We start from the raw sequence: 25,929 nt of genomic DNA, 5'->3' as shown, positions 1-25,929 counted from the left end.
CCAAGCTTATGTCTGCCTGTCATCATATCCGAAAGTTCAAATTTACCAGGTATAGTTTCTGAGCAAAAGAGAACCTGAGCTCCTATTCATATGACCCTTAAAATGGAGTTACCTACTAATACTGTAACAGAATGAAGACCTTTTCAGATCGGTACTCTCCCTAAAACAAAATTTTGTAACATGATTTTCCTGGGACTCGGGGAGGTTGTGGGAAAGCGTTTCCCTAGGCTTTTCTATAATACAAACTTACCACCCGTAATTCTGTAATTGAGATATTGTAACTAGGGATCATGCCACCTGCCCAGGGCCTCTCCCATGCGGACTCGGTCACCCTTTTTAATACAAAAACTGAATTCTGCTGACGTGCTTTTATCTGCAGAAGGTTGTGAGATCGGAGCTTGGAAGACCATAACCACTGTCGAACCCATATTGAAAGCTGCTAGCTACAGAGTTCGACGGTCAACGTTAGTATTTTATTGAATAGTGAATTACTTGAATGAAAAAGCAAAAAAGAAAAGGGGCTATCACGTTTCACTCAGCATTAGACCTGAAAATTAATTATCTATCCCCTGTTATCATCACATTGGTCTATTGCTTGTCAATACTCATCGGATCAACAAATGAAAGGAAAGAATTGTAAGATGTTTACATACTAATTATTTTGACAATAAGATATTAACATATTATTATGCACAGAATATCAAAATACTCTGATATTCCTGAATATCCACGTACAAATAGCAAACCTATGATGAGTGCTTCAAAATCAATTCCTTGGCTAGTGCCACAATGGCACTAGTTAGCAAGACCCTATATGTCCTCCAGAGAAGTTCAACTCCTCCTCATTTTCTAGTGAGTTAATTGTTCCTGTTTATATCACTTTTCTGAAATTAACTACACACATACATGATATCTCAACCAAGAAAATGCTCAAAGAGAAAGTGGCAGTCAACTAGTCATGCATGATATATATAAATAACAGAACCTTATTAAAAAGGGGGAAAGAAAAGGTGAGGACGTCATTAATCTAGTTTGGCTGTATCTGCATTACAAGCCTAAAAGCCAAACGGCAAATCCTTGCATTACAAGGTGTGTTGACGAGAGGTACAAACTACAAACCATAGGATATAAAGAGAGAATAGATTTTTTCTGTTCATTGCAAAAATGGGATATGTTTCTCGCACAAACACTGTCAAGTGGCCAAGTAATTTGATTTATCATTATGATATTTGTCATACTCAAAAGATACTGCGAAAACTGAAGTGTAGCATGCATTTTTCTGTTCCAAAGTAACATCAAACTTAAGGATCATACCTCATCTCCCTTCTTCAGCAAAACACCAGTGCCTTTGGGTTCGTATACCTGTTCTTCAGGAGGTTCTGGATGTAGCAGCTTCTTCCAAGGCCTATTTGTTCGCAGAGTCGGTTCAATGAAAAGCTGAAACATCAGAAAACAGTTTGAGTCAACTAGAACCAAGTGAAGGCGGAAGGGCATGGTGGGATCAGCAATTGGGTATCTATCATGTACTTGTTCCACACTGTTAGTGGATCCGCCTTCAATGAGCTAATTGAGATTTCCTCTGAGTTGTCCACACTCCTAATTATCTCTTGGTAGGTTAATTACATGTAACATGTGTCAGTAACGCTTCACTAGCCAGGTTATTACCGGGGTTTCTAGAGGCAAGCTTGGTGACACTGTATAACAAACAAAAGCTGATCCCTATTCTGTTGTCTTGGTCATCCAGCTCCATTTTTTTCTTTCTAGACCTACATTATATTAAGCTCAGGAAAATATTGTCCTTGCTATTTTATGTTTTAAAATTTCATAGGCATGATGCTTACAAAAGAATCATAGCCATGACAATGCACTCAAATGTCACAGCTTGCTTATACAAATTCTTTAGGTCAGTACTAGCCTGGAGGGAATTCTTATCTCGTGATTCATAATACAATATCATCACTATCTCTTTTTTTTTAATGAAACTACAAGGTAACATGTTCACTAAGGCACCTATCCAATTGTACCTACAGTGCAAAAGCCTAAAGGACAGGTAACAAGTTTCTGCGTAAGTAATAAATGAAATAACCCAAATTGAGTAGCTTGATAATGAAAAAGCTCCAGCGGCCAGTCTTCCTAAGAACATAGTCTAGAGAGAAAAAATGCATACTTGTATTCAAACAGATAACTGACACTTCATTATACAAAATTAGTGTATTGCCAAGGGACAAGTATCTTAGCTAACCTCAATGGAGCCAATATTTGTTGCACCTACAGCTGCCATTGCCATAAAACCTTCTTGCCATTTACCTTCGAGCACAACCTGATAAAAGGTTCAAAAATATTCCATGATATTATAGACCTATGCATAACTTGCTTCTGTTGCAAACAATAACAACAATAATAAGAACTACTACTACTACTTTGCAACCTCTTATAGAGAAGCCACCATCTCAAAAGATCAAGACAAATCAGGGAATAGAACACAATTTTAGCATAAGGTAATCAGAATTTACCCTTTCATTCTCCACATATAGATTTCTTATTGTCCTTGTAGCTCGTTCATTCATAGGAAAGAGACGTCCTATCAAACAAATGAATGGAATAAATTAACCGCAGGTAGGAAATTGAATTGGAAGACCTTACATGCATCAAATTTTCTTTTGCAATGGGAGGAGATGGTGAATTTGGAAGCGGACTATTGCTTTGATACCAAGTTAAAATGACCCCAACGAGGTGTCTTGACAGATCTAAAAAATTATTTGGCCAATTGGACATTCAGAATAACAAGCCACAAAATTCTGACATTACTTTTTGCAAATTGATAATATTTGAAACATTTTCCTATTGGGTAAAGTATCTGACTGTATACAACCACAATGGTTATTATAGTAAAGTCCTCTATACTAGTTGTCAGACCCATAATATCTTTTCATTATCATATCAAACACTGTTAGCAGATGCTTGAAAACAGAGAGAATACTAGTAACCAACCCCTCATGTGTCAAAGACGCAAATATTGATGTATCAACAAATTATTGTCCCCAAAAGAGCCTTTCTGAGTGTATCCTTTGCTTACCATTGAAATGTGACTTCCTTGGGCAGGGTGGGGTAGAGGGGGCTAGGTGAAGCAATCAGGCATAGGAAAATAGGAAACAACACAAACAATGAAAGCCTAGTATTATGGATGAACTCCTCTTAGCAAATGGATACAAATGTGAGGGTTTACCAGAGAAATGTCGACGACTAAGAACATTCCAATCAGCTGGTGAGTGTATGCGATGATAATCTCCAAGCCTCAAGTAAATCACACAGTAAAAGAGACCCTTCATTGGACTGCAATAAGTCAACTTTCAGTTTTAAATTTTACGCAGCATTCTCTCCTTCATCACCAAGCAATTACAATCCAACACAAACAAAAAGTAGAAAACCTAAAGAAGAGAAAAAAAGGATCAGCTGATGACCAACTACTACATGTTAAGCCTGCTAACTAGACATACTAGTTATAATTTTGTCTAGTAGTATAGATACTCTTTTTGGGGGGATAAGTCAAGTAGTATAGATGCTCATTTCCACTAAAAGATTAAGATATTTGGATACGTATGTTATCCAGACAACAACAACAACAACAACAACAACCCAGTGAAATCCCACAACGTGGGGTCTGGGGAGGGTAGAGTGTACGCAGACCTTACTCCTACCAAGGTAGGACAGCTGTTTCCGAAAGACCCTCGGCTCAATGAAAATCATAAAAAGAGGTCAGATAGGCTAAGAAATTCAAAGCGATATGGAAATGCAAATAACGAAAGCGACACAGATAAGATAGAATAGAATAATCAAAGTACAGGAAATAACAGATAATACCAGAAATCAGAGCACAGGAAATTCTACTGCGATAATGTGCCTATTAATAATGAAGGATAACGAGACTATCTACTAGCCTTCTACCCTAATGAGGGTCCTCCAAACCCTCCTATCTAAGGTCATGTCCTCGCTAAGCTGTAACTGCGCTATGTCCTGTCTAATCACCTCTCCCCAATATTTCTTCAGCCTACCCCTACCTCTTCTGAAACCATCCATGGCCAACCTCTCACACCTCCGCACTGGAGCATCCGTACCTCTCCTCTTAACATGCCCAAACCATCTCAGTCTCGCTTCCCGCATCTTGTCTTCCACCGAGGCCACTCCCACCTTGTCCCGAATAGCCTCATTCCTAATCATGTCACTCCTGGTGTGCCCACACATCCATCTCAACATTCTCATCTCGGCAACTTTCATCTTTTGAACATGAGAGATCTTAACTGGCCAACACTCCGCCCCATATAATATAGTTGGTCTAACCACCACTTTGTAGAACTTGCCCTTAAGTTGCGGTGGCACCTTCTTGTCACATAGCACTCCAGAAGCGAGCCTCCATTTCATCCACCCTTCCCTAATACGATGTGTGACATCCTCGTCAATCTCTCCGTTGCCTTGCATGATAGATCCAAGATACTTGAAACTACTTTTCTTCTGGATGGCCTGGGTACCAAGCCTAACTTCCACGCCAACCTCCTGAGGTGCTTCACTGAACTTGCACTCCAAGTACTCTGTCTTGGTCCTACTCAGCTTAAACCCTTTAGACTCCAAGGTATGTCTCCAACCCTCCAGTTTAGCGTTAACTCCACTACGAGTCTCGTCGATCAGGACTATGTCATCCGCAAAAAGCATACACCATGGCACCTCACCTTGAATTTGTCGCGTCAATCCATCCATCACTAAGGCAAATAAAAACGGACTAAGAGCTGATCCTTGATGCAACCCCATCCCAACTGGGAAGTGCTCTGAGTCCCCTCCTACTGTCCTTACCCTGGTTTTGGCTCCCTCATACATGTCCTTGATCACTAGTGTACGTCACAGGTACACTTTTAGCCTCCAAACATCTCCATAGGATCTCTCTTGGAACTTTGTCGTAAGCCTTTTCTAGGTCGATGAATACCATGTGTAAATCCCTCTTCCTCTCCCTATACTGCTCCACCAGTCTCCTCATAAGATGGATGGCTTCTGTAGTTGAGCGTCCCGGCATGAATTCGAACTGGTTCTCTGAAATAAACACGCCTCTCCTCACCCTCATCTCCACCACCCTTTCCCACACTTTCATAGTATGGCTTAGCAGCTTGATACCTCTATAGTTGTTGCAACTCTGGATATCCCCTTGTTCTTGTATAGAGGGATCATTACGCTCGACCTTCATTCTTCGGGCATCCTTGCCGTCTTAAAGATGACATTAAACAACCTAGTCAGCCACTCCAAACCTACTGAGCTCGCGCTCTTCCAAAATTCCCCAGGAATCTCGTCTGGTCGCTCTTCCCCCGCGCATCCTACGAATAGCACTCTTAACCTCCTCAACCTTAATACTCCTGCAATATCCAAAATCGTGACGCCTCCCTGTATGTTCCAAATCTCCCAACACGATGTCTCTGTCCCCTCCTTCATTCAAGAGTTTGTGGAAGTATGACTGCCATCTCCGTCTAATGAGAGTCTCTTCTACCAATACTTTTCCATGCTCGTCCTTGATGCACTTCACTTGATCCACATCACGTGCCCTTCTCTCCCTCGCCTTGGCTAGCCTGAACAATTTTTGATCCCCGCCTTTCTCTTCTAGTCCAGCGTAAAGACGTTCAAAAGCTGCCGTTTTTGCCGTCGAAACCGCCAACTTCGTCTCCTTCCTCGCTATCTTATAAAGTTCCCTATTCGTCCACTTCTCCACCTCATCCTTGCTTTCTATCAATTTCGCATACGCCACCTTCTTTGCTTCCACCTTCCCTTGCACTTCTCCATTCCACCACCAGTCCCCTCGATGCCGACAACGGCCACCTGACGAGACCCCCAACACTTCCCTTGCTACAACCCTAATGCAACTAGCCGTCCTATCCCACATACTGGTCGCATCCCCACTACTAACCCAGGCCCCCATATCCTTTAATTTCTCTCCCATCTCCAAGGCACTAGTCGTGGTCAAACTCCCCCATCTGATCCTAGGTCGGTCATCCCCGACCCTCTTCTTCCTCGTCATCTTAATCACTAAATCCATCACCAAGAGCTTATGTCGGGTTGTAAGGTTGTCTCTAGGAATGACCTTACAGTCTTTACACAGACCTTTATCATCCTTCCTAAGGAGTAAATAATCTATCTAAGTCTTAGCCACCGAACTACGGAAGGTTACCAAGTACTCCTCTTTCTTTGGGAAACTCGAATTGGCTATCACCAAACCAAAAGCTCTTGCAAAATCCAAAAGTGAAACTCCTCCTCCATTTCTGTCCCCGAAGCCAAAGCCTCCATGCACATCATCATAATCTCCCGAAATAGACCCGATGTGTCCATTGAAATCCCCTCCCACGAAAAGCTTCTCCGTAGGCGGTATGCCTCCCACTAACTCGTCCAAATCCTCCCAAAAGCGCCTCTTCTCCTCCTCGCCTAAGCCCGCTTGCGGCGCATATGCACTAATAATGTTCAAAGTGAGCCCTTCAACGACCACCTTAATCGACATCATCCTATCAGTGACTCTCCTAACCTCTACCACCTGATCCCTTAAATCACTATCTACTAAAATGCCTACCCCATTCCTATACTTCGTTCTACCAGAGAACCAAAGCTTATATCCGTCTACCTCCTTAGCTTTAGGACCTACCCATTTGGTCTCTTGGACACAAGCTATATTAATCTTCCTCTTCTTAAGAATCTTAACTAGCTCTATGGACTTCCCCGTTAGCGTCCCAATGTTCCAAGAGCCTACTCTCAGCCTAGACGCTCCTTTAACCCACTTACCCTTCCTAACCCTCATCCCCGTCCCCGAACGAGAATGTTATCCAGAATGTTTTAAAAATCAAAATTTACAGTTTTAAGTGCTAGACAGGTTTTTTTTTTTTTTTTGGGTCAAAAATAAGGAGAGGGAGAAGGATCCTAGAGCAAATCAAGAAGTACCTTGGCAGTTAAAGATTCAAAATAGCCTATTCTCCCAACAAGCACTATGCATCAAAGAGATGATTAGTTAAGGCAAACAGACATTTTGATAATACACCTGAGGTGTTAACATGTTATAGTACATTATAGATATGTGCATATCGCAGAGTTAACATTCCTGTGGTTACCGTGCTAATGCAGGATCTCGGACTTTAGGAGAAGCCAATGAAACTCTCCACCAGGACTTCTGATTCGCATCATCCGTTGAACCTTCTTGCCCACCATCTTTATTTTTATTGTCATCGACCAAAGTCATGGGAAGGAATGAGCTGGCACCAAGAAGCGAAGAAACAGGATAAGAGAATCCTTTGACTTGCTCAATCATAGCCCCAGCTTCTTTCAACTCTCCAAATTGTAAAACAGTACCATCCACTGGACTAACCTACAACCATAAAAATCAACTCAGAAAGGTCAGAAAATTTGCAATCTGCAATATTTTGAAACATCACGAGAATTGACAGATAACTAGGAAGCTGGTTACCAGTTACCAGACAACATGGATTGGAATCAATACGTCTGGTACCCTCTTTCAATCTTCTGACAAAGAAATCTTGTAAAGATGCATATTCTTCCAAAGGCAAAGCTACTTCTTCCAAGTCTGGATTCAAAAACGGAGTTCTCTAAATATTGCCATCATCAAAAGCTTATCTTTACATTTGCACTGTGTCATAGACGAACTATAAATATCTAAAGCATCAAGATTTAGAAGAACGCTCAGATCATCATGAAGTAGAAACTAGAAAAACTGCTTACTTGAATGAAATGCCCGAGCCCATCCTTTATACACATATGGGCGCAGCCACATAGGAAGTTCCTGCTTGCACATTGCATGAAGTTAGATAGAGCCAGGACTTTTGACGAATATTCTGCTATTTAAAATTGATAAAGACTTACGACACTGGTCAAGGCACCCCAGAATCTAGAAATGGAGCGTAGTGGAAGCAATCCCATGAAAGTAGCCTAGAATTGGGAAGGCAAATTATTTCCAGTAAGTTCAACATGAAAAACTACATCGAATAATGTAGCAAGCTGAAAGACTAATAGCATAGGACATAGAAACGAATTCTTACCTTTACATCAGGCCGGAATTCTAAAGTTCCTTTCTCTCTTGCCTCTTCAACCTGCGAATCAAAGAGGGTTAGGACACTCCAGGTGAGGCAAAAAAAATAAATCTTAATTCGACACCTGAGTTGGCACAACCAAAAAAAGAAACCCAACAGGCAATAGTTCACTAATTTCACTAGGTTTATGAGTTCGAACAAGACCTTCTGATCATCATAGAGACGTCGAGCATGGAGAAGACCAAGCATAACTATAGTTGCGACCGTTGCACCAGGCAACAAAAGAGTGTTACCTGCATACCAGTAGCCTCAAACTTCAGCTGTTACGCCGCATGATAATATTGGGGCAGGTGAACATGTAACACTAGTAAGCACTATTAGTTATAACCTGACTGATGGAGCATTAGTTATAGTTTTAAGAATGAAAGGAACCAAGAGCCAGACTGAACTTTCAGCAGTTCACTATAGCTGTTAAGGTGATCCCTTTATTTTTTATTATTTTGAGAAATGTAACAAAAGGATTTTTGGCAAGTAAAATATTACCATGAAAAAGAACCATCAGACACAAGCTTTATGTAGGACTATCATCAATTCAAAAACTAAAAAGAAGAAAGAAAAATCAAGAGGACACCTCCAGTAGGCGCAGAACTCCGCCTTAACTAGATTTAGTATAGAAATTGCCACATAAGTCATTGCACTCGATTTTCTTTGTCTTAATTCATGTGCCTATGTGAATAAGCCACAAGATAATATTTTATACTAGCTTTATTCCAATCCACTGAGTTTTATTTAACACAACACTTCACATTGGTATTAATTCCCCTGCATCCAAATCGAATATTCACTTGACTATTTTAGGATTCTTTATCTTCCAACAGAATCTAATTCCCAACCTTTGAATGTTCACTTTGACCAAGAAGTGTACTCAAATGAGAAATCATAAATCTACTAGTTTACGCACAACAATTCTTAGTACCATAAGTTCTGTTACCTGATAAAATGAAGAGCACAAATATGGAACAGTAAGATATCGTCGTTTAGTCTGTCACATATGTTGCTCATTCTTAAACATGCACTTATTATCCAAGCCATCTTTTCTTCACATACGTTGCTGTCCGAATGTAAATAAATAACATTTTTATCTTGTAAAACATTGATGATCTAACAGCAACAACAACATACCCAGTGGAATCCCACAATGTGATGATCTAACAGCCATTCTATAAAATTTTGCGCCTTTCACTTTGGTAGGCATCCTGGTATCACATAGACCCTGATAGTGTTTCTCCATTTCAACCATCTTATAACCTATTTATCTATCAGACTATCACGCCATACTCTTGAACCATATAGCCTAGACATCTGAATTGTCTAAATTATTTATTTTATTTTATTTTATTTCCTTCTGTTGATATTTTATTATAACGAGGTTTCCAAGCAAGCTATCACATACCTCCACTATTCCGCCAGGTACAACTTGACTAATTTCCAGAGATAAATCAGAATCATAAATTCATCTATGGAATTAGAATTTATATAGTCCGAATGACAAGTGCTATTAGTTGTAACATAACATCTTGCACAGAGGGAGTATGTATACGTTCTCACAATTACCAGTAGAAAAATAACTCTGAACTTTCACGATACATTAACAGCTTGTTTGGATGGTTGTTACCTATCGTATTGTACAGTGAAGTTAGTTTAAACAAAATGTTTGTTTGATTGTTACTTAAATTTTATTGTATCGTGTCATTAAATCCATCGTTACGTAACGAAGAAAAATAAAAATTCCCATTTTGTGTAACGACTGAATCCATGTGATCGCGTCGTTACTTTATTTCTTTTTCTCATTTTGTCTTTACCTATGTTGCTCGAACTCTCCAAAAATGACGCCACACCCATCTTGGATACTCCAAAAGTAGCGTCTCCAAAAATACGCTACTTTTGGAGTATCCGACACGCACCTGTCGATAACTTTGAAGAGTCCGAGCAACATAGGTCTTTACTTATAATCTAAAAATCCTATGTAATCCTTTACCTCACCTTTTTATAGTAGCTCTACTACTTTTCCCGTAGGTTTGACATTATGTAACGGCAGGAAATTATACAATCTATCCAAACGTTGTATTCATCAAAACAATACATTACAACACAATACAATACATTATGAAACAATTTATAACAACCATCCAAACAGAAAAAATGCAACTCAAACTGAAGTTCCGTTCAAGCAGAGAGAGTTGTACCTTGAGAGCTACTGTTACTACTACTGCCGCCACTATTAAGCGAAGCTCGAGCTTCGGTGGCTTGTACCTTACGAAGAAAGGTAGTGAAATGGAAACGCTGCGTGTGTAGATGATTGAAGCGTCCATTGTAAGGAATTCTCTGATAAGCCCTAAATTTCATCTTCTTCTGTAGAACTGCGTCTTGATTTGGTCACAAGAATTATCACTTACTATTAGGGTTGTTTTTAGCTAAGGGAATAGAATTTGACTGAGTTTGTCCAATTTTGACTGTCCTAATCTACGGTAAAAATCTGGAAAATCTAACTTTGATTGAATTAATTTTAAGATAATCAACAATTCAAGCTAAAGAAAAGTGATTTTTCTTTGTGTGTTGCTTTTCTTTTCCGTCCTTAATCCGTACTTTGGTGATTTTACTTTCATAAGTCATGTCGGGAGGTTATAACTTTAAATACAATCTTTATTCCGCCTATTTTTAAATTATTTTACAAATTATGTCGAGTAGTCGAACTTAACTTGTTCACAAATCACCTTGGGGATGACATAACATTAAGTACGGCCTTCATTCTACTCATTGATAAATTGTTAATAGTCGGGCTGACAAGATTAGTCTGTATTGTTTAATCATTCACAGGTATGCGGGATTGACAACAATTGATATTTTCATCATTCTAAATTATTCACAAGTTTTGCATATCTTGTTAAGGAGGACGGTCTTTAGTATCAAGAAGAGATAAGATAAACCCTCATCATGACGGGCTATAATTATGACCTTGTTGCAGGTAACAATAGTGATTTAGACATGCTGTGTGTGAATGATGTGTATTAAATTTTGATGACATAAGGGACGAAAACTACAAGAATGAAAGTCAATAGCCAACCGACGATATACATAAACCTACGATCTATTGTTGATTTGATTAATTTATTTTTATGCGATTCAAACTTTCAATCGAAAGAGGTCGTTTGAGTCCATTATTTTTCCAACTATGCTCAAATGACCATAATTTATTTCTTCTTGTCTTAAACCGAGAGGAGAGACTCGTCTTGAACACAGTACTTGTTGGGTGTGATCGAGAGAAGCATCCATAACTTAGAAGGTGATTAGATTAAAAAAATTCAACGCTTAAGGCATTATGATTCCTTGATAATTGGAGTAGTATAACAGAGAGAATATTTCTAGTTAAGATGGTCGTGATAGTTGAATTGGAGGAAATATGATTATAAATTAATGATAGGTGAAATCCAGATTCAACAATTTTAAGCAATTGATTAGAAACTTTTACCGTTAGTTGTGTTTTAGTAATTTTGCTTTACTTTATTTTATTTAGTCAACAATCATTTCTCACCTTTTCTGCTTTCTCAAATAGTAGTAAACAATACTGAATAGTGCAATAGAAACCTAAATCGTGTGGAATTGATAGTATTACCTATACTATCTTTGATAAGCTCGAACTCTAGTTCTATATACGGGTAAAATGCTCGTCAACCTACCGGTAATGAAAGTGCACGAAAATTCAAGAGAAACACTCTAAGCAATGAGAATGAAACTGCCCAATAATTCAGAAGAGACTCCAGTTTTCTGTCATTTTGTGTGAAAGTCAATGAACAAGCTAGAGTACAAAGACCAGCTAGTAGGAGGCTTCCAACTAAACGCTCTGGAAAGAAAATAGAGCTCAGTGCCACAGAGATCAAGAGAGCAACAAAACACTCTGGAAAGAAAATAGAGCTCAGTGCCACGGTCCTAAATCCCGCGTTGCACTCTTTTACTTGACCGTGGTTCTGTCCCAATTGAGTTTTACCGGCAAGGTTTTTAACGAGGCAACCACTCAAAGGCGTGTCACAATTCGGTCGGCGCCAAAGTCTTCGAAAAGTTGCGGAATGCTTGTGATCCGATCCTCGAAGTCACCGGCACGCACATCCAAGCGCCGGGAGGGGGAGAGAAGGGGATACCAAGTAGATTAGTGAGGCCGTTAAGCACAAATTTTCTTGAAAGACGGAAGGACTAGGATTGATGGCGAGTGCAGAAACGCCCCGTCCTTTTTGTTCTTTCATTAAGATTCTGTAAAAAGCGCATGTATAAATAGGATGACCAGCTAATCCTAGACTCAAAGAATGGAATAAGAATCTACACTTATTTCCCAACTATTGTCGACAAAATACTTCATGAGCTTAAAACGGTCGGGGCATAACCGAACTCAGAGGCCGCACGGCCCCGTCAAATTGCTTCGAACACACGACACGGCCTTAGAGCCTCCGAGCGTGCAGGTTCCATGAACCTTTGTGCCATTAAATGAGGTCGAGACGTCTTTCTCATCAGCATCGAATCGAGGGCCCCCCCTTTTATTGTGAATCAGATGATTTATTCCTGATCGCAAAAAGTGTTTCCATAAAGTGACATGCCCGGATTGAGTTAAGAATGATGACCTCAAACACAAAACGCTAAAATAAAAGACGCGTGCATCGGTCACCAGTTCTTGACTTAAAAACCAACACCCATTTATGAACATAGTTCCGGTAGACGGGCATAGCGGTCATGCCCTGACGGTTAAGTGTTAAAAATAAAAGCTAACAAGATTACTAGTAATCATGATTGTTGCAAACAAAGCGCATGTCAAACCATAAAAATAAGCACTGAAATGATAGTAAGCATGTAAACATCATTCATTACGGAAGCCAAAAAATAAAAGAGCCCAATGGCTCAAGCACCAAGCATTCAAAGGTCGCACCGGCCCAAATATCCAACAAGAAAAACATAAAAGCGGCACACAAGCCGTAGCATCCTGAAGGGCACGCAGGCCTGCAAAAACGTCATCACAAATCAAGCAGGGGGAGGGGCATCTTCACCATCCGAAGAATCATCAGAAGCATCAGAGATGGAGGGGCTCTCTTCACGGAGGTCATCTAGAGCTATCTCGGCGACAGCTACATCCACCTCAGCGTCTATCAGGGCTGACGAAATGTCTGTAATACGACCCTCGAGAACCTCTAGAAGAGTATCCACCGGGTCTTCAAAATAGCAAAGTCTTTGGTGATATAAGCCACATTCCTATCATCAGCCTAGCGAAGTCGCAACCAGTTAAGATGAGCTTAAAGCTGCGCCCGGGAAGCTTCCAACGCTTGCAACCCACCTCGGGAAACAACCCCTTCTGCTTCGACTCGAGCCGCCCTATCCTGAAGCTCTTGATGAGCGGCAGTCAGTTGCTGGAAAGTCCTTTCACGATCGGATAAAGCTCTTTTGGCTTCCTGCCACTTCTCTGCAGCGGCAATATGACGAGATGCAACTCCTGACAAGTCCGCACGGAGGCACAAATTCTCAAACTTCACTCTCTCCATTTCTCCTGATGGGGGGAGGCATGCTTCTAACCCTATCAATGGCGAAAATCGAGTTAGCATGACCCTGCACAAGCAACGGGTGAAAAAATCATGCATGGAACTTTGCGAAAAAACAGTAAGAATCCTACATAAAGGGGATCAACTACATACTTGGAGAAATAGTTCAGCCAAATAAGAAATGGATGCTTTCAAGTCGAGCCGAGGCCCGTGAGGATTCGACAGTTGAACTGAAGGGTCGACACCCCTATCACCGGGTGCACCCCTGGTATTCCCAGGGCGAGTCTCCTCAGCAGCAGCAGATGGGTCCCCTGTACCTTCATCGGCCTCCGCCTATTTTTTATCTCCATCTAAGATAACCACCCCCTGCAAGGATTTTTGTCAGTATTGGACAAGCCTGCGGGGAGTCCTAACCCGACAACCTATCCCCTCTGAGGTTGAAGCGCCGGCATCACCAGCGGATCTCCGTTTGCGGGAGCCCGAGGTAGCGGGAATTGAGACAATGATCCATGAATGGGAAGGCCTGTAGAAAGTTGAAAAGTAAAAAGAGTGAAAGGGGAAGGGGGAAGGGAATTGAGGAACTTTTCCCTGACTTACCATGGTTCTTACATCTCCAGCGATCGGCATAAATACTCCTCTAGGTCTTCTCAACCCTTGGAGATGCGCGCAGGATAGCCATCACCCAACCACAGAGGTCAGGCATGTAATCTTGTTCAACCGGGATCGCTCAGAAAAGTGAAACAGGGGTTAGAGACGACACCTATCAGTACATGATAAAAAATAAGACAAAATAGTGCGAAGAAGGGATACATACGGGCAGGATTCCATTGTTCAGGGAAAGGATCAACAGATGCGCGGTGTAAAAGATCTGTACACACCATTACAAATAGGTCATACCAACCCCGATCGTGTCATCCTCAGCACTGGTGATAAGGCCCCTAAAACCTCGGGAGGCAAGTGTATCATCCCCCTTTGAACAGGCGAGAGGAGTACAGATGAATCTAGTGATTTATGGTAAAGGGAAGCCCAACCTGGTCTGTCAGGAATTGGATACACCTCACTATCCTCCAGATTTGAGGAGCCACCTGAGCAACGCATACTTGATAATGGCGACAGAACGTCTTGATCACTTCGTGAACTCGCAAAGTAAAGCCGATGGTGAAAGGGTAGGTATAAGCCATAGACATACTGGGGGATGATGAGCAATGCTGGCATTCTTTGGGGCCAGATAAATTTCCATCTCAGGACCTTATTGGCAGTCGAGGCTGATCTACCGGAGAGAGGTCTCATATATTAGGGAACGTATCCCTAATCGATCTTAATTGTTGGCTTGAACGAAAATCGTTCGAGAAGTTAAGAATGGAAGGAACAATGTCTGCAGTAGTAGATCCCAAATCAATTTCTTGGGTGTCAGCAGGGGAGGAGTCAATCCCTCAATCGAAAAAGGCATCAAAAGCCCTATCCAACGGCTCCTCTAAAGAACAAGGGCTCGATTTTGAGAAGGAGACGAAGATGGAGGCATGACTTTCTTTTGGTTAGTATGAAAGAAAGTAAGAGGGAATAAGGAAGAGAATTCATAAGAATTAGAAGTATTTTCGGGAGGATTGTGAAAGATCTCAGTGGGTGTGAAGACGACATAAATAGAGGGAAAGGTGATTATTATCCTCAATTTACGAAACGGCATGCCTGCTCCTGTAACCGTCAATCGTAGCCTTTGAAGTGGTGTTGCCGAATGGACGGACAGGTGCATTAAAAGTCTTCCTGACAACACGTCTAATTATGTGGGGGGAGGGGGGGGGGGGGGGGGCGATGTTTCGCTATTTTCCTGCGTGAAATTTAAAAAAGACGGACTCTTCCACTTTCCGGTCTTATGATCATGGAGAAGCCAGAAAGTGGGGGACTATTTGTATTGGGCAAAATGCGTGGTCGGGCTAGTCCTCACAACTGGAAGCTCAGAGTGTCCTAGGAATCCTACACAACTGGCCTTTACTCTCACTAGCTCGGGTTCATGTCTGCAGACCTCGATCAGTGTGTCATGGCAGAGACGCACGTGGGGCTACAATCATGTCACATCACCCGAACTTTGGTGTTAGAAAAGTCTCACCTTGGCTTATATAAAAAAGCTCAGGATAGAAGCAACGGATCATCTCCTTGCTCTCACCATTTTGTAACCCCTATCATTTATTTCTCTAAGGCAATATACATGGAAGTTCATTATTTTTAGCTTTTACTTTTTTGCAGTGTTATTCCTTATTCTTTTACACCCGTGCTCATCATCACTCCAAACCGGTGTCACGAAAGAGTTCTAGGGGTTGGATACGGACCACTTGTCTTTAAACCCTATAAAAACAAATCTCTAACTGATTTTTTTGGTTAAATCTGATTTCACCGGAAAACAGAATGGATATAGTAGATCATCCCTTTTAGAAGAATATGGCATTGATATTCAACAACAGTTGGAAGACTCCGTGTATCTTGTTAAGAAATGCACTTCTTATAAGGAAAAAGATAGACCATACATGATTAAAGTTGCAAAGGAGTTGCACAGAATTCACAAATGCTTCCGTGCCCTCACTCTTGGCCAATTGGGAACTTGTACTTCAGCTTATTTTGGTTGGTATGGCTGTTTCTTAAGATTGTTGAAATTAAAAAGCATTCAATAAAATGTACAAACAAGATATTTTGGAAGAGTAGTGAAAAAAGAAATTGATAGTGGATGAATGTAATAAAGAAAAATATAAAGGAGGGGAAGTATGGGAGAGAAGAAAGGATGATGGGTCTTGAGAAAATGACAAAAATGGTATCTTATATTTTTACTAGCAATACATGCCCGTGTGATGCACGGGTCGAACATGTCTATTCACTTTAATTAGTCAGTCTTTAAGGTTTGTATTTTGAAAATAACTTTTAAAAATATTTTAATTGTTATTATATATAGCAATATATACAAAATGTATTTTATGTACCATCACTTTAGTTATAATTAAAAAATGGAGTTGATGGAATTAAGTCTTTGAGATGAGAAGAGTCAGACTTTTTTCTCATTATCATGACAATGAAAGTTGTTCATCGATGTAAAAGAAAATTAGTAAGAATATGAGGGTAAATTAATATTTTGATTCTAAATTTTTTCTTTTAAATTCTTTAATATTTTATATGTATACCGACAGGTTGATATCCATTTCAATTAAGTAACTGTTTAGATCCAAACATAAGAACCATTATTGTATATATTGGATTTTTTTAAAAGCAAAACTAATAAAATATTTTTATTAAATTAATTAAAAAATATATTATAATAACAATTATAGATAAAACAAATTGTAATTTTAATTATGAATACATTTTATAAATGGAAAGAAACAATAATCAGAGACTGTAAATGAGAGTAAATAAGTAAAGTATTGACAAAGAAGGAAAACGGGGATAAAAGTTACTCCCTCCCTTAACTTTTACTTGTCGACGTTAACATATCAAGAAAAAAAAATCTTCTTCTTAATTTAACCTTCACATTAATTACTCATTTTCAAATCATTTTATGAGGCTATTGAGACTATACACCAGTAAATATGGATATTATAATCATTTATATACTTTATTTATTAATTCTCAAAGAACGTGAAAAGTCAAGAGTGAACAAATTTAGTACAAATTTGCATTGCTATTGTTCGTCCTCTCCTTACGTTTAAAGATACAAAGAAGGAAAACGGGGATAAAAGTCACTCCCTCTGGTTATTTTACTTGTCTACATTAACATATCAAGAGAAAAAAACCAATATGGTAATTATGAATTAGTATGAAACTTCAATTATGTTGATTGTGTATAAAGATAACGACTACGCATATATCATAGGCCTATATATATTTGTATACATGTCATCCTTTTTCTTGTATTCCTTTATTTATCATGGGGACCATCAAGCTAGGCAACGCAAGAAGAGTGGGGAGAATCATGCAGAAAGGGATGACCATTAATTTCCATGGAATTAATGAGTGAATATTTGTGTGTTCTTATTATTAATTTTACCATTTAATTACTCATTTTCGAATTATTTTCGAAGGTTATTGAGACTTACACCAATAAATATGAATATTATGGTAAAATATATTCTTTCTCTGTCCCATATTACTTGTCACTTTCCCTTTTGCACGCCCCTTAAGAAATCAGAAATAAAAGATGTATTTTACTATCTTGCCTCTATCTCTCTCCAATAAATACATTCTAATTAAAATTGACTATTTTCAAGAACATTTATTACCAAGGGTAAAATGGGAAAGATTTAATTAATTTTATCTTGGTTTTGTAAATGAACAAGTAATTTGGACATATATTTTTAGTAATGTGGTCAAGTAATATGGGACAGAGAGGATAAGATGTGAAAGCTTTAATTAATTTTATCTTAGTTCTTTAAATGAACAAGTAATTTGGACATATATTTTTAGTAATGTTGAGTACTTCATTTATGAACAAGTAAAAGTGCATGGAGGAAATAAATATGTGTCGGAGAATTAAAATTGAAGTGCATACTTGTATATATGAGCAGAGAATGAATATTCAGTAAAAAAAAGTAGTTTCGTAATGTGGCCAAGTAATATGGTATGGAGGGAGTACTTCATTTATTAATTCTTACAGGACTTGAAAAGTCAAAAGTCAACAAGTGTTAGTGCACGGAGGAAATAAATGTGTCTGAGAATTAAATTTGAAGTGCATACGTGTATACATGAGAAGAGATAAATATTCAGTACTATGTCATATGACCACGTGGGATAAAAAAGTAGTTGGTTAAAATGTGCAATTTATATAGCTTGTGGTACAAATTTCTATTGTTGTGTTAGTCCTCTCTTCACACTTACATATATTAGAAATAGAAAAGAAAAAAAATATAGAATAAAAAATAGACATATATTTTTAGTAATGTGGCCAAGTAATATGGACGAAGAGAGCACTTCAAATTTATTAATTTTTAAAGAACGTGAAAAGTCAAGTATAGTAATGTGACCAAGTAATATGGGACGAAGAGAGTACTTCATTTATTCATTCTTAAAGAACGTGAAAGTCAAGTAATGTGGTCAAGAAATATGGACGGAAGGAGTACTTCATTTATTAATTCTTAAATAACGTGAAAAGTCAAAAATGAACAAGTAAAAGTGCACGGAGAAAATAAATATGTGTCGGATAATTAAAATTGAAGTGCATACATGTATATATGGAAAGAAAATAAATATTCAGCAAAAATGTAAAAAGTCAAAAGTGAATAAGTAAAAGTGCACGGAGGAAATAAATATGTGTCGGAGAATTAAAATTGAAGTGCACACGTGTATACATGAGAAGAGAATAAATATTCAGTACCATGGCATATATCCACGTCAGATTTATTAATTCTTAAAGAATGTAAGGAACAAATAAAAGTGCACGGAGGAAATAAATTTGTGTAGGAGAATTAAAATTAAACTGCTTATGTCTATACATGAGAAGAGAATAAATATTCAGCAAGAACATGAAAAGTCAAAAGTGAACAAGTAAAAGTGCACGGAGGAAATAAATTTGTGTAGGAGAATTAAAATTGAACTGCATATGACTATACATGAGAAGAGAATAAATATTCAGCAAGAACACGAAAAGTCAAAAGTGAACAAGTAAAAGTGCACGGAGAAAATACATGTGCCGGAGAATTAAAATTAAAGTGCATACGTCTATACATGAGAAGGAAATAAATATTAAGTACTATAACATATATCTACGTGGGATATAAAAATAGTTGGATAAAGTGTACAAATTATATCGCTTATGGTACAAGCATTCATTGCGTGTACAATTTGTGAAGCTCATTGTACAAGCTGGAGGAGCGGTGTTCGTCCCTCCTCCACGCTTATATATAATAGAAAAGTAGGTTCAAAATAGTCTCTTAAGTATCACTTGAGCAGTTTTGATCCTTTAAGTTTATAAAAAGTAAGCACTTTTCGTCTCCGCTAATTATTTATTAAACTTTGAGTTTTATATTTCACCAGAATTGGGAAAATAGAAAATATTTAACGGGAACTTAGGTTTTGGAAGTACAGTTTTTGCAGTTTATATATATATATATATATATATATATTTGCCAATTTCAACAGTCTTTTGCAACTTTTTTTAGGTACATTTTTTTCCTTGTTTGGTATAATTTTTATGCTCTGATTTTTGGGTTTTGACGGAAATTTTAGTTATTTTCAGATAAATCTTTTGTTTTCATAGTTCCCATTAATTTTAATAATCGAAATATGGTAAATATCTATTACATATAAAACCTAAATGCTTACTTGGCAAAGTTAAAAGATCAAAATTGCTAAGGTAATACTTAAGGGCTATGAACCTAGTATTAAAATTAGAGTCCGCAACCTTTTTAACCCAAAAATTATCTAAAGTTACCAAAATACCCCCGCTAAAAAAAAAGAAGGAATCAAACTGCCTTTTGCGCACAAAATTACTGCGCAATAGGACCAAAGTGTAAATTTACAGTTTGGCCCTATTGCGCGAATTTAGTGCGCAATAGGGGTTTACTAAAAATCCCCAGCCTTTATTCTTTTGAATAGTTGTGAAATTCACATTTTTTCCGTACTTTGACCAAAGATTAGTCATGTTTAAAAACGCCGGAATATCAATATTATACATAGAACCTGATATCTTTTTCTGTGAATAATAATGTAGGCTCAACACATCAAGTATACCTATACGTTTGGATCGTCGTTTCAGGGGTTGTAAAGTGCTCTGAAGTAAGTTTTGTTTGTTTGGAAACTTGTTATCTTTAGGTTTAAGTGTTTTGTTTTATAGAGTTTTGATTAATTTAGGACGTCGCACGAGTTACTATTAAAAGATAATAAAAACTAAGATAACTAATTATCATTAAGAAAATAATACCAAAAAAAGTATATAATATTAACATAAAATGTACATTTTATTTACAAATATACAATCTCCATCCCCCTAGGTCCCACATGTGGGAGGCTTTAGAATAACCTTAGGCCTAAGGCGAACCCCACCACCCCCACCACTCTCACCATCATCTCCACCCCCCCTCTTCCTCTTAATCTGTGCAGGCTCTATGGCGTAATCATCCTGCGTTCCCTTCCTAAGGAGCTTGTTCAAAACATGCTTCCTATGGGAGATGACGGTGGCCGAAATGTGATTTTTAGGAGATGACTCTGTCGGAGTAGGAGAGGGATCCACAGGCGCAGAAGAATGTACCTGAAATAACATATAATCAATTTAGTTTATTTTTATGCTAAACTAAATATAAAATAACATATAAACAATAAATTTAATACATTATTTACTTGTAAAAAATCAAACTGTGTGTCGAGGAGCTCCTGAGATGATTGGCTAGAGGGATCCTTAGAGGGCTCATGAGCTGACTCCTCAGCTGTCTCCTAAGTGGGCCCTGAAGCCGGAGATGTAGATGGTGCCGGAGCAGGAGACGGGTCTACAGGCGCAGAAGAATGAACCTGAAATAACATATAAATAATATAGTTTAGTTTTATGCTAAACTAAACATAAAATAACATATAAACAATTAACTTAATACATTATTTAATTGTAAAAATTCAAACCTGTGTGTCGACGGGCTCCTGAGATGGCTGGCTAGAGGGCTCTTGAGATGGCTCCTTAGTGGTCGCCTGAGCGGGCCCCGGAGCCGGAGACATATCGAACTCCTTAAATAAGAAATCAAAGTCCAGCTCCGTGCCACCCCGTAGATCATGAGTTGGCCGCTCACCCTGTGGATGACGAACTGGCGGCTGAGCAGGCGATGGCCAAACATGTGACCTGACAATAAACCCAGCGTATATACAGGTGTCGACAGATGCTCTGAAGTCGACGGGATCTCTGAAGTCGACGGCCGGCAAAAAGTTGACTGGCTCTCTGAAGTCTACGGAGGCTGTTAGGCTGGAGCTGGGCCTGGTATATGGTCGTCAGGCTCATCTACTAGACCACGACCCCCTCTGGCCCCACCTCCTCTGTGACCAGCCTCTCTGGCCCTACCACCTCGGCCACCAGCCCCTCTGGCACGACTGTTGACACCCAATTTTGTCCCTCTCCTATTTCATTTACCCGGGTTTCTAAATTTACTAACGAGCTAAATACTTTATTTTCACTACTATTATTTTCACTACTCTTATTTTTTTTAAAACATTACGAGCATTACTTTATCACAAATTTTAAACGGTTAGTCATCGTTTCATTTTCGGGTCTGGAATCGTTAAATTAATTACAAGACAGCACTTTGTAAAATCCTTACTTTCTATATACTAATTACTATTTATCTTCACATAATAAATATGGTACTAGTTATTAAATTAGAAGCCCGAAAATAATTAAAATAGCGGAGGAAGGATCAACAATTTTCAGCCAATTAATGGCTTAAAATACAAATACAATATTATTTTCATACCCAAATAAATAACCCACACTTTTTATACCCAACCCACATTTTAAACCCACATTTTCAGCCCATGTTTAAATTAATGGGCCAGCCCAAACGGACCAGCCCATTACCCGCGACCCGACCCATTCTTAATTTCCTAATCCCTAATCCCTCTTCCTCTTCTCCCTTTCAATCTTCTTCCGCCTCCTCTCTCTCTCTTTCTCTTTTACCTCATCTCCGCCGCTCCTCTGTCTCCTCTTCTCCTTCGCCTCCCATCGCCGCCCCCCCTCATCTCCACGCTTCTGCACCTCCACTATCCCGTGTCCCCCACGTTTCCCGTTCTCCCACCTTCATCTCTGCCATCTCCACCTTTTTTTGTTCCCCACGCCTCACGTTCCTCTCCATTCACCCACGCCTCTGTCGCTTCTGTCGCCCTTGTCCCCCGCTTCCTCTCTCTCATACGCTCCTCTATTTTCTATAAATAGGTCCTAAGTTGAATCAGTGAGGGGGGGATTTTTTTTTGGAGAAAACGGCAACCTAATCAACTTGAGAATAGACCAAAAAGAGATCGAACAGGATCTGGAATCTAAAGATTTCTCCTACCAAACACATAAGTTTACACTGTGAAAGGATTATTCATCGTTTTTCAGAAATACCCCGTTGTTTTCTCCACACTTTGTTCTCTTTTCCAGCGAACTTTAGTCGAGACAAAGTAAGAATTCGAGTGTCGTTCGCGTTCGAGAGCAGATTGGAGACCCGAGGCCTCGTTCACTGTACCACAAAAGGTAAATTTCTTCCTCATCTTGGTTTACTTTCATCGTAGCAGTTTAGTTTGTTTACGAGTTTTGTGTGATTTGATTTAGTAGTAATTTCGTTAATTCGGGCAGTCTGCTACGTTAGTGTAATTGGAGAGTCTTTCGCCGATAATTAAATGATGTCTATGCATGTTCTAATTCCTAATTAACCATATCAAGGTGCTGCTGGTTGGTTTTGGTTTTTTATCGATGTTTGGTAATTGAAATCTTTTTTTAGTCGACAATGTCATAACTGCTTATTTAAACTGACATGATCGATGCTGGCTGGTCAAGTTTAAAATTTATGTTGGTCTACAGGGTCATGGTTGTTTTGTCTAAAATGAGAAGATTAATGTTTGAATGGTTAGTTCGAAACTTAGATTAATTTCCCATGTCATCGCTGCATAATGGAATTTGATTAATGCCAGATGATAGTTGTTTGTCTGGTTTGTCGTAATCTCCTCCAATTTACATTGCTATGAATGTTCCTTAAAGTGGAATCTGACCAATATTTAAAGTTTGGTTTGAAACCCACACAAGTTCATATTTGTCATAATCGATTGTCATGAGTTGAATATGATTAAACTAGAATTTTTCTGCAATTCTTTTGCTAGCCTAGACTGATGTAAGTTACCTGCTTTAAGTTTGGATATGGTCAATATTGAGCATAAGCTTCATGATACTGTTAATCTCTTTGCCCTCATTGTTTCTCTCATCTATATATGATTGATGCCATAGGTGATTGTTGAGTCACCTTGACTAGTCTTGACTGTTAACCAAATGTGAATTTGCATAATCTGAATTATTGCAAATATGCCATGAAAACAGCCCCAAAACATTCCTTTGAAAATAAGGAGAGGCTTCCCTAAGTTTGTTTTCCCCACCTTGCCATACTTTGTTTGAACTCTAGTTCTGATTTGCTTGTCGACAATTTATTGAAGTTTAGCATGATTGAGTCTTCTTTTTAGAAGCCCATGAGTTAATTTTACCTATTAAGTGCAACATGTATATGAAGCAGGAATCTGTCTTAATATTTTAACGAGGGCTACTGATAGTTAGATTAGTTGAGCCCATATAACAATATTTGTTCTAATACCCTTCAGGCAAGTAGACTGAAACTGACTCTGGCCATCTAAAACACTTGTGTCTAGCTGGCCTGCTGCCATCCTAAGATAACTTTAAGAATTAGATTCTTTTCATATGCTCATTGGCCTAAGTAATGATAATGTTGGTTGTTGGTATGTTTCTCTTCTCTTCTATTTTTTTTAAAAAAAATTTAAACATCAGTCTCATCTAGTCTCCAATCCTTTTATTGTTGACACTCAGCTAGGATTAGATTGCCACTTGCACAGTTTTTGCCCCTGCTGCATATCCATGCTACCTTGTACTACTGTTTCCTTCTAATTTTTGCATAGTACTCCTGCTCCTTTGTTACTTGTTTTCTTGTGTACTTCTTACCCTAATTAAAACACTCTATATGGCTGTTCTGTGCAATTATATGGCCCCATGTCATTTCATCTTGCTTAGTATTGTGACCTGCTTTTGATCCTGCATCCCTGTGCTTAAATCTGTTAGCCCCAATGTTGCTGAGTGTTAGGTACTTTGAGTTAACTTTTTTTGTCATTAAGTCAATTGTATTTTTTTTCCAAACTGAGCTGCACCTGAAACTAAAATCAACTGCGCTCCTGGGATAATTTTTGGCCGCATTGCTACTTTATTCAAAGTTTCAACTTCGTTATTTGGATTGATTCTTAGTTGTTTGAACGCAATAACTGGTGTATTCTTGAAAAGAATAACTGCTGCCCTTTTTGAACTGAGCTCTGTCGCATCCGGACTTGAGTTTCTGCTGCATTTTTAGCTAAATTTTCTGCTCCGTTTACTGATGTCCTCTTGGGAAATCGTCGAGCCTTTAAAATCCCTTCTGATAAGGATGCTCTCATGATGTCATTGTTATCTTGCTGCTACATCTGCCATGTTTGCTTAACTTCTTTCCTTGTTCCTTATTTAGAAATATATTAGCCATAAGCAGTCCCTGTTTTAGCTGAATTCCATTGGCCTGTCTTGAATTTAATTATATACGTTTAATTTTATCTATTGATTATGTACTAATCCCTTTTCTTTTCATTGTATGCATGATCATCTCGCATACGAGTCCTCCACTTTCCATATTCGATGTTGGGCTAAAGCCCAACGTATTTCTCGAGTCATCCAATCCGCAGCCAAACAAGAAAACAAAGTCTGGGCCAAAGCCCAATAGACAAGACAGCCCACAGCAGCAATATAGAGAAAATTTATTGGGCCTAAGCCCAATAAACGTGAACAGTTCAGCTGGGCCTTAATAAATGGGCCAAACCCATTTACTCTTTTACCCTCTTCCTTATTTTATTTTGTGTATTTTTATTTGTTTTGTATGACTAACATCTTACCTTATTTTATTTTTCTAACTTACATGAATTTAGCAAATTAGTGGGGCTTAGTTTAATAATGGGTAATTAATTTAAGGACGATCAATCAATCCCATAAGATTCGCTTGTTTTCTTGCTATCGATTTTCAAAATTACGTCTTTATAATATTTCAAAAGAAAAAAATTTAAAATGTATGTTCTATATTCGTTCTTGTTTTATAGTTCAAATTACAAATAATTTTCTAGACTCACGTTATAATGCAACATATTTTCCGATAGATGTAAATGTGAATTCAAGTATATTCTATGAATACATTTTTCAAGAATCACGCATACTTTAGATAAAGAGAGCTAATGAAAGAGAAAGAAAACTTATTTCCTTTTGCGTCCTATTTACAAAAAATAAGTATAGATTTTCTACATTGCAGTACTCATACAATATAACTTTTTATCTAAAGTTCACGTTTATTGAATCTCGTCTACAAGTATTATCTTAAACAACATTATTACACTTTCATTTAAAACTTTAACAACATTTATAAGTTGTAGTTCAAAATAGCATTAAAAGTACTCTTTTATATAAATTATCATTATAAGTTCTATTTTAGATAGCATTCTTACATATTTATCTATAACTTTAGTCATATTTACAAAACCATCTTCCTTTTTCTATAATCCTATATTCACACTTAGCTTAA

The 25,929-nt window shown here is 38.4% G+C and overlaps 1 protein-coding gene across 2 annotated transcripts; it reads right to left on the bottom strand.

Moving 5' to 3' along the window:
- Nucleotides 1-25: 25 nt before the first annotated feature.
- LOC132641022 (phosphatidylserine decarboxylase proenzyme 1, mitochondrial) lies at nt 26-10,745 on the bottom strand. 2 transcript variants are annotated; one of them, XM_060357876.1, is made up of 12 exons: nt 10,307-10,744; nt 8,265-8,353; nt 8,070-8,120; nt 7,894-7,959; nt 7,753-7,813; nt 7,488-7,597; nt 7,128-7,381; nt 3,227-3,333; nt 2,514-2,581; nt 2,243-2,320; nt 1,315-1,437; nt 26-443 (listed from the first exon to the last, which is right to left on the bottom strand). In XM_060357876.1, exons 1-12 carry the CDS (start codon nt 10,464-10,466, stop codon nt 282-284), a joined length of 1,329 nt encoding a protein of 442 aa, XP_060213859.1. In that variant the 5' UTR covers nt 10,467-10,744; the 3' UTR covers nt 26-281. The 2 variants fall into 2 exon arrangements, with proteins under 2 accessions (XP_060213859.1, XP_060213862.1); XM_060357879.1 differs by lacking the exon at nt 8,265-8,353 and having other exon boundaries at nt 10,307-10,745.
- Between the last annotated feature and the right edge of the window lie 15,184 nt (nt 10,746-25,929).

The sequence above is a fragment of the Lycium barbarum genome, chromosome 1 (genome assembly GCF_019175385.1).
Source record: "Lycium barbarum isolate Lr01 chromosome 1, ASM1917538v2, whole genome shotgun sequence".
In the NCBI taxonomy this organism is placed as follows: Eukaryota; Viridiplantae; Streptophyta; class Magnoliopsida; order Solanales; family Solanaceae; genus Lycium; species Lycium barbarum.
The sequence above is the reverse complement of the archived record's forward strand: the minus strand, read 5'-3'. Positions and strand labels throughout refer to the sequence as shown.